The sequence below is a fragment of the Vidua macroura genome, chromosome 5 (assembly GCF_024509145.1).
Source record: "Vidua macroura isolate BioBank_ID:100142 chromosome 5, ASM2450914v1, whole genome shotgun sequence".
NCBI classification, from domain to species: Eukaryota; Metazoa; Chordata; class Aves; order Passeriformes; family Viduidae; genus Vidua; species Vidua macroura.
Window position 1 is genome coordinate 20,958,343 of NC_071575.1, and position 12,528 is coordinate 20,970,870.

Sequence of the window (12,528 nt, forward strand, 5' to 3'; positions counted from 1 at the left end):
CAGCCGCGGGGAAGCGACCCTTACCAGTGCCGGCAGCGGCGGGCGAGGCGCAGGGCGGGGGCAGGCTGCCCCCCCCCGCCCCTCGCTGCCTGCCTGCTGCCTGTGCCTGCCCGCGCAGAGCGGAGCGGGGCGGAGGAGGAGGGAGGCTGCCGCCCGCGGATGCTGGGGCGCGGGCGGCGCGGGCAGGGCGGGCGGCGCGGGCAGGGAGCTGTCCTTCAGCACCGCGGGCCGCGGAGCGCTCCGCCCGCACCGCCGCCCGGGGAGCTGTCCTGCAGCACCGGCGGCCCGGGAGCGCTCCGCCCGCCTCGCCGCCCAGGGAGCTGTCCTGCAGCACCGCCGGCCAGCGCCGACACCAACACCGCCACCGCCGCCGCCGCCGCCGCCGCCGCCGCCGCCGCGGGGGAGCCGTCCAGCGCCGCGCCGCCAACGCCGCTGCCGCCGCCGGCTTGATGCAGTAGCGGGGCCCGGGAGTCGCCGGGGGCCGCCGCGGGGCAGGGGGTGCCGCAGCCGGGCTTCGCTCCGCGCCCCCCGCCCGGGAGGGGCGCCGCGCCTGTCCCCCTCCTCCCCCTCCCCAACCCCCCCTTTCCAGGAGCCCCCCTCTCTCCTCGCCCACCTCCGCCGGGAGCGAGCGCCGCGGCTGTGCGGAAAAGCCATGGGAGGCAAGACCTCGGCACCTGTTCAGCTGAAATCAAGGGCTTACAGTATACTGGGCACTCTGGCTTGGTGATAGGAGCGAGCAAAAGGAAGGAGAAACAAGCAAGAAAAAGTGAGAGAGGATTGGAGCGACTGCCGCTGCCGGGAAAAAAAAAATAAAAACCCAAGGAAGATAACTGGGAAGGAAAAGGATTTTCATGGCGCAGGCTGCAGAGCTAAGCAAGAAGACTGAAGGTTGCATCTCTGCTCTTACAGTCTCTAACTGTCTAGGTCCAGATAATGAGAGATTGTGTTGAGGATGCTGCTGCTGCTCCCCTGTTCACTGTGGAAGCCATCTCCAAATTAGCCATTACATATGGAAACTGGAGACCAGAATTTTAGAAAAAGGGATTAAGGCGTCTCATTTTGGGGGGGGTTCTCTCTTTATTTGTTTGTTTTTTCTTGGTTCTTTTCTCTCTTCTTTTTTTCTTTTTCCTTTTTTCTTTTTTTATATTTCAACCAGAACGTTTCCGATTTAAAAGGCAAGCCTCTTCCCGTGTGGTCTTTCTAATTTACACTCTTTTCCGTGGGCTTTCTTACCTCCCTTTTTTGATATCTATCTCTCTCTCTATACCCATTATATTATTAGTCGGAATTATTATTCTTTTATTTTATTAAACACACACACCCCAAGAATCAGAAGGCGGTTGGGTATTTATATAATGAAGAATTATGGGGCTCTTTGACAGAGGTGTTCAGATGCTTTTAACCACCGTTGGTGCTTTCGCTGCCTTCAGCCTGATGACCATAGCTGTGGGGACCGACTACTGGCTTTACTCCAGAGGGGTTTGCAAGACTAAAACTGTCAGTGAGAACGAAACCAGCAAAAAGAACGAGGAAGTCATGACCCATTCTGGATTATGGAGAACCTGCTGCCTAGAAGGTATTTGATTCTGGACCTCCACCCCCCCCCCCACCCCTTCCTCTCCCACCAACCCACATTTCTTCCTCCTTCCCCCAATAAATCCCTCCACATTCCACCATTTTCTCACTTCATTCCTTTCGCAGTGGATTGAGACTGGTGGGCTCAGTTACTCAGAGCACAGAGGCAAGAAGACAGGCAAAACATTCACTGCTCTGTTCCCTTCTCCTTCTTCTTTCCCACCCTCCCTGCTCCCACCTTCTCCAAAAATTCACTTCCTCCCTCCAACTCGAATAGTGTGTGTGTTACAAAACCACCGAGAGATCCTTTCAAAAAGCACTGTGCAGTGTGCCTGTCTTCAGCTTGTTTGTATTGCCTGGGTAAGCAATGCCAAAATGCTGTGTTATTGCTGTGCTCCGGCTTCAACCAGAGAGTGAAATAATTGCTCTCTTTGCAAATGGCTTATTTGCAAAGACAAGACTGTGAGTGAGGGGCAATGTGGGGAGGAGGTGATTGCAAAGCACTTTGGATGCAATTTAGTTCACTTTAGGAAGGAAAAAGAGAGAAAAGGAAGCAACCGTGTTATGTCCAAAATGTCTCATACAGAATGATACCAGTCATCTCAAACAGAGTTGAGAGCATTTTGTAATGTCTGTAGGCAATCACATCTCACTGGGCTGGATGCAGAGGGGTCTAGTTGGCCGCTGACTGGTTTGGTTTGGGGCTGGAATTTTTCCCCAGTTTGTTTGTTGTTGGGAGGTGGGTTTGGTTTGGGGTTGGTTTTGGGGTTTGGATTTTTTTTATAAGGTTTATAGTAAAGACTTAAAATAAACAAGTCTCTGAATGGAGAAATCAGCTGAAGTCTGATGTGGTGAAACTGAACAGCAACTCAGTGACATGTCTGATGACAGAAGAGACACCACTGCAGCCAACTTCTGGAATAAGACATTCTAAAGGGAGAGGGAAAGAAAAGAGGGGCCAGTGATTCACTTTTAAATATGTGTTGCTGAGTACTGCTATTGGCGTACGTGTGGGCTGGGGAGGTGGTCTTCAGCCTGTGCTGGAGAGAGAGGGGCAACCGATGTAAATGCATGGTTTATGTTACACACGTAGTGAGGAGAGAGTGAGAGAACAGGAGTGCGCATTACAGCCCGTTGTGAAAGCCCTGTTTGTGAATCAGCTCTCAGCTGGACGGTGGGCTGCCAGAGGTTCATGGACATCCAGGGATAAGATCAGTGCTGCCGGTGTCCACCAAAGCTGGGTGTGCCTGGAGCTCCCTGTTGGGAGAGAATGGCAAGTGGGTACCATAGAAATTATTTTCTTAACCCGGCACTGGGAGATGGAAGGCAGGGGGAAGGGGGAAATAAACTCTGTATGTTTTGATGTCTCTCAACAAAGAAAGCTAAAGCTGCTGTTTGGAAATGGTTGTGTCCAGGAAGAAGCGTGAATTCCCCCCCGCTTCGTTCTTGGTGCAAATGGTTGAGTGATGGCTGGACATGTTTTGAATAGCTAAGTGACTTCATTGAGCGATGGTCTATTTGACGCATACTGCATTTAGTGCCCTTTGTCAACCCAAACTGCTGCCTTTTAACATATCCTGCAGAGGAGCTCTATGCTGAATACTATATGCTGTATCCACGCCAGAAAATCAATAGCAGTAAATTAATGGGGGATGTTTTAAACACACTTGCTCACACACACGCACAGATTTCCTGCAAATAGATAAATACATGGAGGTATATATTAATAAAAAATGAAAAGCCTTTCACACAGATATTCATTACAACCGAGGAAGGAGACATCTCCTTAATTAAAAATTAATGAGAGAGAGAAGGGAAAAAAAAAAAAAAAAAAAGGCCAAATGCAAAGCCATGCAGGGAAGAGAGGCTGCAGGGATGAACTCCCTTCCTGAGCCATGTCCCCAGGCTGGAGGGTGGAGGGAGGCTGGGGTTGAGATAGAAGGTATGAGGACCCCAGCCAGGAGAGGCAGTGAATTCAGATCATGTCTATTTGCCCACAGAGACTTACCCAGAGGGACGCGATCTGAGGGGGAGGAGGAAGGGGCGGGTGAGGTTTGTCAGATTGGAGGAGCTTGGGGCTCCTTCTCCTTTACATCTGACAGGACCCCACAGGCACTGTTGAGAAGTGGCTTGCATGGCAAAAGAATGTGCCACGATGCTTCCAATTAAAAGCTTTGAAGTGCCCCCAGCCCCCGCAATGTTGTGCTGCCAGCCCAGGTCCCCTGCCCTCCCTGCTGATGCTCGCCAGTGGGGCTAAAACCATAGCCCTGCATGAACAGCATGAAATTCACCCTGAGTACAACCTGCATGGCCCTGGCAGGGTGCTGTCACTCACCCCACACATGTGAGGGTCGGGCTGACCCAATCCCCCAGCCGCTGTATGCTGGGCAGCAGCAGGAAATGGGGTAGAAGGGTGCAATGCACCACAGGGGAGCTGAGCCCAGCTCTGAGTGCCTTGCCTGAGGGCACAGGTTGCACTAAAACTTGGATGAAGACTCGGTTGCAAGAGCATCTCAGCAGAAGAAGGCAAAACCATCCTCATAGGCACACACTGAGCAGGGCCTGAGCATGGATTTGCCTTGTGAGGTGGCACAGCATAGGTTTGGCACTGCCACTGCTGGGATGCCTCTGCTTGGCTTCCCGCAGCTCCACAGCCTGAATGGGGTGGTGGCTGGCACTCCCTTGGTCCCAGGACAGCCCAGCCAAATACCCCCACCAGCCCTTGGATGGCAGGGCTCTTACTGTCATGTCTGATCAACTTGGGGGGGGGTATCTTCTTTCTTGTCAAAAGGAATGAGAACAGTGTCCCTGGTTGATTCCCTCTCCCTGGTGAAAGCTTCCTGCTGGTGAACAGGAGAGAGAAGGATGCAGCAAAGGCTCCTCTCCCCCATGATACATAGAGTGGGTAGGTTTATGGAGGGAAGAACTTGGTCCCAGGAAGCTGTAAAAAGGACAAAAACCTTGGGTCTGTGCACAGCCTGCCCATGGTGTGGCAGAGGCTCCTGATAAAGGATGCAAGGCAGACACTCTTCTCCCTTGGGTAGATGTCAGGGCAGGTCTATAGGGTGAGGGGAGGTAGTGAAGAGGAGGGCAGGAGGCTTTGTAACAAGAAAATAATCAAAGAAGGAGTTCAAACTGCCATCTGCTACTGGTAGGAAGCCTCTGATAATGTTGCCTTCATTTCTGGAAACGTGGAGGAGCGCTGGCATTAGGCAACACTGTAGACTGCCAGAGATGGTGGACACCTCATGTTCAAGTTATCATACTAAATTGTCTTTTTTTCTTCTTGGCCAAGAGATCCAGTAGCAAAAATGGATGTGCACAGATACATTGTTGTCAGAATTGCAAGCTCCTCTTGGAGAATTTGGTCCCCAGGTTTTCAATTGTTGGGTTTCCCTCTCTTCAGTCATTCTATTCCCTACAATGGACCTTCAGTCAACACTTTCAGGTCTTTGTATTACTTCAAAGAAGAGTGTAATTTGGGAAGTTCCTCCTCTACTGGGATTTCTTTCCCCCTTTTCTTGTGTCCTACAGTGAGCCCCTGCTCCGTGGTGGGACTCAAGCAGACAGGTGGTGTCAGTTCACATTACTACAGATCATGCTTTCATGATCTTTTTCATGATTTTTTCCCTAATCTCCTTCCAGATGATTCTCTCTCAGACTTTGGGGTTGCCCAAATATGTCTCTGGACCATTCAAAAGTCTCCGCCCTTCAAGAAAAATGGTTTTTCTCAGCCCTTTAGCTGTATAGGCACAAAACACATACGAACACTGAACAATTGAGATCTGCAAGCTCATGCCCCACATGGATGCTGCACCTTTTACAACTTCGAAATGGCTGCAGATATTCCAGCCTAATTCCTTCTCGGCACTGAATGTTTTAAAACCACTTTTATTATGAGTGATGCCTTGTCTAATTCTTTCATTAGCTCCTGTAGATCTCCTACAGGATCTCAAAAAGTGAGGGACGATGCTTTATCAGGGTCTTAGGAAGCAAGCAAATGAAATGTATTTTGTATCTGTAGGTTATTGGTTTTGTCATGTTGTCATTATTATTAAGAAACTGATAGGTCTGGGAGGCTTTTGTACTGAGAAGGCAGGAGAGAAGAGTCCAGGGCAGGCAGGCATGAGTGATGCACATGGGGTTAGACATCCCCGTAGATCTGACTGGTGTGAAGGCAAGTAATTGAATGGATGTTGGTGGAGAAAATAATTCCTGCCTAGAGACCCTTCCCAAGGAGAATTAATGAGCTGATATGTTCCCTTTCCAGCTTGTTATATCTGAACAGTGCATGAGAGCTAAGTGCAGATTCAGTGTTTGCAAAAATGAAAAGCTGACAGCAAAGTGAGGCAGGGCACAGGCAGTGGACAAGCTTCTGCCAGACGATTCTGGTGCTGCGTTGCTTCCTCTCACTGCCTTCTCTCACTGCTATTTGTTCCTGGTGCACCTCTTTCCTTTCACATCCATTTTATATGTAGGTTTTTTTCCCTGTTTTCCCTCTTACCTTTCATGATTTTATTTCTTTCAGCTGTTGTTTCCTGTCAGTGTCCCTAGTTTTGCTCACAGAGTTGCCTGCCATCCTACTTACAAGGATCCACAAATCTACAAAGGGTCTTTTCCTTTCATCCTAGCTGACCTAATCCAGGGCCTTATCTGAAAATTCAGTGGGTGTAGCAGTAGATTAAATCAGGGTCTCCATGTCTTCACAGTTCAGGACCAGGAGCATCATAGCCCAGCCGTGAGATGCAGCAGGAGGAAATGACCAGGCACAGAGCTGATTGTTGCTGGCATTGCATCTGCTAGGGAAAAAAAAGGATTCAGAGCTGGACAGGCCTTGGGTAAAGAAGGCAAAAGATTTTTAAAAGTGGGGTGGCAGATGGCAAGGAAGAATTACTCAGGATCCCAGACTTGGGTGGGTTTTGTTCTCCTCTCAGCTTAAATTCACACCTGATTGAAGTCACAGAGAAGGCAGGGATTTGAGGGGTTGAGACCTGCAAGCTCTGCTCCTTTGTAAGATTTGAGAAGGAAATGCTGTTCCTCACTAGCGAGTTGCTACTAAAGACTTTTAAATTGCTTTTAAATTATGAATCTTCCTGCTGACAGAGAAAGAGGAATGGGTTAATACTGTCCTGAAATGCACCAGAAATTGCCTTGCTGAAAAGAGTGAGAGTGAAATGCAGTGGGAGGGACATGGAGGTTCAGTGTGGCAGCAGTAATGTATAAAGAAATTACACAGAGATAGAACAAATGTCTCTTTGCCAGGGAGACCAGGAGCTATTCCTATCTAATGTTTCCCTTTTAACCCATCCCTTTCCCCATGCAGCCCTCTGAGCCCCCGTCTCACTTGGTTACAATTTGGTATGATCTAAGCAAGAGTTTTGGGGGAGGAGAACCACTGAGGTTTGACAGCAGAATCTCCATATTTATTTAATTTAAAAGCAGTAGCGAGGCGGTTGCCGGGGGGAGCAGGGAACATTTCAGGCTCTCAGATGGCTCTGCCCCCTGCCCCTGTTTTAAGAGCAGATTCCCAATCAAGCATACCCAGTTTATCCCAGGGGGAGCCCTCGCTGCTCCATTCTGCGCTGCTTCTCCCTTCCATATCGCACTCGTTGTCAGGGGATGTGCTGCTGCCTTCCTTTCACGGGCACAAAACCTTCCCCCTTGCAGGGGGCTCTCAAGGAGAGAAGGGGGCTGCTGCCGGAGAAATGGGTTACAGCAGGGTTCCTGCTTCATGTCCTCCCTGCTCAGCCCCCAATCCAAGGCAGCAGCCACCCAGTTAGGCAGCCACTGGTTAGGCATATGCAGAATGTAATGTAAATACAATACACCTAAAAGTTATTTTTCCCTTGCCTATATAACCCCAGCTTTCTCCTCACCCTCCATCTTTGACTCATTCTATCCATCTCCATTTTAATTTGTTCTCGTTTCCCTCCCCTGTTTTTCCTCTTTATTTTTCCCTTTCATCTTTTTGTCTCTCCTGTGCTTTCTCTCAAAAGCATCTTCTTCTTCATTATTTTCCTGTTTGTCTCCAAGTTCTCTGAGGCCCATCCCCCTTGCTCTTTTCTCTGTTATCTTGTCCTTGCTCTTCTCTGTCCCCTTTGCTCCTGCTGTCGCATTTCTCTATCCTCTTTCCTCTTCTCCCTGCCATCATTTTCCCGTCTTTACCCCATTTTACATGTAGTCATTCCCTCCAGCAAAAGGACCCCATTCTTTTGGAGCTGTGCTGCCTGTGTGCTCTAAATAAACACTTTTCCAACCTCTTTCTCCAGCCAGTGCCCCCTCCTCAAAGCAGTGTATGACACCAGTTGCTGTCACTGTCTCCTCTTACTAGCAGCCCAGCTACCTCTGAGGGGATTGAGACCTGAGCCCCTCCCTCTGCTCCCTCTGCCTGTGGTCAAGCCAACCTCCCTCCACTTTGCTCCCTCCAACCTCCCATGGCCGGAGGGCTCACTGGCAGCTCAGCTGATGAGTTGGCTCATCTGCGTGCAGCCAGCAACTGGGCTGGAAGGAGCTCATGGCAGCCCTAAATGCCCTCCCTGGCAACCCTCAGACATGGATCAGGCCACGATCCAAATGGAAAATAAGGGTCTTTCAAGCCATAACTCTGGGGCAGTTGTGCACTACAGTGAGGGATCTCTGGTTGTCGGGGAGAAGAGTCTCAGCGAGCAGTCATCCTTTTTGTACTGTTTTCAGGGGAATGATTTTCTCTGAGATTCTCAGGAATACCTAAGGTGGGGAGATGAATGGGGCTGGGGGCTCCAAGCCCCATGCTTGCCTGAATGAACCTCAGTGAGGAGGGGCAGAAGGTGTCACTGGCTGGTGAGAAAAGGGGGACTGTGTACCACGCAGGATTCTACATGAACCGTGGTGACTCACTGGGTGCCAGAAACAGGGACACTGCTGTTAATGGTCTATTGCAGCACGTCTGCAGACAGAAAACCCACCACCAGCAAGTCCCCAAGCATAAGGAGTAAAGCAAAGGGGACAGCAGAAAGTGCAGAAGAAAGGGCCATCCAAGGGTGGGGTGTTGCAAAGTCAGAATAGGTTTCATAAAAGGGGGACAGGGACAAGGAAGAGTAGGAAAGACTGTGTATGAAGGCTAGGCATGTTTGCCTGGAAAAGGAGGTGAATGAGAGGGAAAGTGATTGGATTGTGTTGAATAATGAATGGGCTAGAGAAGGTGGATCAGTAGCTCTTGATTTCCCCATTTTGTAACACACAGACAAGAGGACCTGACATGAGTCACAGGAGACCCAGTTAAAGCTTTCTCATTTGATGCATATCAGGGCTGTGGAGCTCACTGCCACTGGAGCTCTCATGGCCAAGATTTTAACAACATTTAGCAAGCAAGTGGGCATTTACGACAGAGTTCACGAAAATTAAGCATCCTCCTAATGGATGTGAACAGCATTTTGGGTGTTTTGTAATTCAGCAATTAAGCCAGTCGCCATAAAAACTAGGATAACATTTCACAAGGGCAGTCTATCCCCTATCTGAGTGCCATGTGGTTCTTGCCTCTTCCTGAAACATTTTGTCAGGGATTAAACAGAGCTCAGATTTACTTAGTCTGGCATTTCTTTTGTTTCTAGATGCTATGCTGTGCAGTTGCAATGTAAGATGCAAATTAGGCCTGCATTTCTGCTGGTGTCAATGACTGCCCTAATTTGACAAATTAACAGTGAGTTTAGGTATTTCTATCATATTTTGCTAGGAAGGATCTGGGATAGAGAGCAATTAAGAGCACATGGAATTAAGTGGAGTCCTTTTTCTTCACACCCCAGGGTATAAAGTAAGTAGTTGGCAATGAAGGTGCTATATATGTGCAAAGAATTATTATTGTTGAAGTCCCTGCTTCCCAGAAAGCAATAAGCTTTGGGTCTCTTTGATGCTATCACAACTAAATTAGAAACAGGGTTGTCTCTTTCCTCTTGTATCTGTGGAAATGATTACTGCACTGGCATCTGATGACGTGCAATACTGTAGTGTTTCTATGCACAAGAGATGGAGGCCCAATTCTCCCCTCGTTGCTCTGATGTAACCTCGGTGACTTGGATGGAGCCATGCTGCTTACGCTGCCTGTGTAAGCAAGGGGAGAGTGAGGCTGAGGAAGGGCTGTGCGTGCTTTAAACATCCATGCCCCCAAGGTCAATGCGTGTCCCCGCTCCGCCAGTGACGTACCCAACAAACCAGGGGCTAAATTCACTTCTAGTGTGAGTGGGTGTGACAGCCCTAAAGGTAATGAGATTCTGCATTTATTTATGCCAGCTGTTCACCAAGTCCAGCAGTTCCTTTTTTAACTATTCCCATTTTCATCATCTTTCATGCTCATTAGGAAAATTCAAGTTGGCTGCTCTTCCTGTGGGGCAAAAATTCTCATACAGATTCCTCACCTTGGATGGGTGAGTGTGTAAAGTGGCAGAGGTAACCATGAACTTGCTGGTATTCATGTTTCTCTTTCTCTTCTTTCTGCATTTCTATCTTTATCTGAATCTCTTTTTAATTGACAGCTTTCTGTCTCCCAGACCCATTTATTCTCCTTGTGTTACAGAAAAGCTCTCCCATAAAATTCCAAACTACTCAATCAGAGTTTTCATACCAAGCCAGGCAGGACAGGTGAAATCCACTTCTGTTTCTGTAGCACAGGTGACTAAAGTATTTATACTAGCTTCCTGTCAAATCTATGACTCCCCAGAGAAGCATATGGACTTTATCCTGCACTTCCTATTCCCCCAGAGCCTATACTCCTATCTTCTAGCTGTGAAAAACAGAAAATAAGGATGGTATACAAAAACTTGAGAATGCAATGTCATCCTATTCATGGGTAGGGATTTTTCTGATGTGTGTTTTTGCTAGAAGCAAACACCTATAAATTTCTGATTTAGCTTGTTGTATAAAGAATACATTCTGTCAAATAAAGAATAACACTATCCACCTCCGTTCCTTGGATTTTCTATCCCTTTCTGATTTTTCTCTTCCTATTTCTCAGTTTTCATTCTCCTTCTGAACATGATTTTTTTTTTTTAGTGCTGGTTTTATTTTTCTCCTCCCACTCCTTCATAACAACATTTCATTCTTAAATTTGCTATCACTCGGGGAACTTCTCTCTTTCTTCAGGTCTTGTTTATATCACCAGTGTAGCTGCAGTGAGATGGATCATGCTTGAACACTGAATATTTCCCAGGTTTATGGTTGTGTTTATTCAGTATCACAGATCACTGTGAATCAAATGACTTTTCATCCAACCCTACTTGCTGACTTTTGCAACCTTACTGTGACCTGTGCATTGTAAACAATAAATTTCTGAGAACCTGTTCCTGGAGCTTTATCTCCTCCTAAGGATGTTGCATAATATTTCTCTTTCTTAGTTCAATTTTTTTTTCACCCTTGGTTTTCATTTTTCTTCACTCTCTTCATCATTCTTCTTCAGAATTCACTGTTTCTTCTTCTCTTCCCTTTTTCTCCACATCATCTCCCATGTCTGCATTTTTCTCCCACAGTCCTAACCCCTGATGACATTTCTGCTCTTCCCTTTACATTTCTAGCCCAGAGTCCTGGGTAGGAATGAGACCCCTTGATCCCATCCCATTCAGCCTCTTTGGAGAGGTGGTGGAAAAGGACTCACAACTAAGTCTGTTCAAATGCGCACTTGTGCACATGTGCACGCATGCATTTTCTTTCAGATATGATTGGTATGAAAGATTGGTGGTTGAGATGAAGTGGTTTGATTTTGACTTTTGCCTTTCAGACAGCCATGAGGAGCCATTCCCAAATGTAGATGCCCCCCAGAATTGCCCTCAGAGTACAGGATCTCAAGGGACTGATCACCAAGAATTTCTGTTGCTTTGTTTTAGATGCAAGCATTGTCCTTTTCCTTAGGCTGAGGGTCATGGGTTTTTGAAGGGCAGTGGCAGAACCATGAAAGAAAGCATTTTTCTCTTGCTCATTTTTGAGTGAGGAGTGAATGAACTGTGATAAATATTTTTCTGTATATAACTAGATCTGTCTCAAAGAAGTGGCAGAGGAAACAGATGGCAGAGGCCCTTTATAGGCAGCTGCTGTTGTCTCTTAAGGTGTCACCATCGCAAGAAAAGTGGTTGTAATTGGGGAGCTTCAAAATCAGTAGCGCCTGAAAGGACTTGAGCAGAAAAGAATGTCATCCTGCCTGAAGGCAGCGGGGAGGGAGATGGAAATCAAATATTCAGAGACAAAAAGTACAGGGAATAGGTTGGAGACACTATGAAGTTTTACTGATTTTTCACTACCACAGGATGGATGGTTTCCCTGTGTTTGGGAATTCCTAATTGGCCACAGACAGTAGGATCATTGTAAGCAGGGTGAAGAGCTTGTTTAGTGTATTTTGGGGACAGTAAGAGGGGCCAGTGTCCAGTGGAAACAACTGAGTGAGAGACTAAGATCTCCAATGTACTGTGGAAGTACAGTTGGGCAGGAGTGAGGAAAGGTCCAGGAATAGCTATCTCCAGGTCCTTTCCCCTCCAATTGCTTCTGAGCACTATTGCAGCGCATGCTTTTGGTATGGGGGATGCTACAGTTTGGTGTAGAAGCTTCTGTCCCAGATATTCCTCAAAATGCCTGCCTGGAGCCCTATGATCTCAGTGTATAAAGCACAGAGAGAAATTGTAGGTTGACCTGTGAAATAACAGAAGTGGAGACATGTAGCTGCTCCCTAAAGAAATAACCAAACTTTGGTTCCTTCATATCTTCCAGGCTTGGGGGGGTTGCACAATGGGCTAGACCTCTAAGTCTTCCAGACATGGAGTTGTTTTAATCTCTCCTGCTGCCCATGTGTCTCCAAAAGTAGGAGCCATGTAATTCTTTCAAGGAAGAGAATATACCCCAAAAAAGTTCAATAGGAAATTTGGGAAGAAGCCTGGGAGGATGATAGGGTCTCTCATGAAGTGCAAGGGTTTGGGGCAACAGAGCAGCTGTGAAAAG

General features: G+C 47.7%; 1 protein-coding gene across 4 annotated transcripts in view; it reads left to right on the forward strand.

Annotated features, from left to right (window-relative positions):
* CACNG2 (calcium voltage-gated channel auxiliary subunit gamma 2) overlaps positions 1–12,528 on the forward strand; it is a 53,636-nt gene that overhangs the window by 1,251 nt on the left and 39,857 nt on the right. Inside the window, exons 1-2 of one of the 4 annotated variants that reach the window (XM_053977583.1) lie at positions 420–888; positions 1,431–1,576. The exons of 1 other annotated variant lie outside the window; for it this stretch is intronic. In XM_053977583.1, coding sequence (XP_053833558.1) covers positions 1,435–1,576 — 142 coding nt within the window. In that variant the 5' untranslated portion in view covers positions 420–888; positions 1,431–1,434. Of the gene's footprint in view, positions 1–419; positions 1,577–12,528 lie in introns of those variants that run through there. 2 more of the 4 variants (XM_053977581.1, XM_053977580.1) reach the window with 2 other exon arrangements.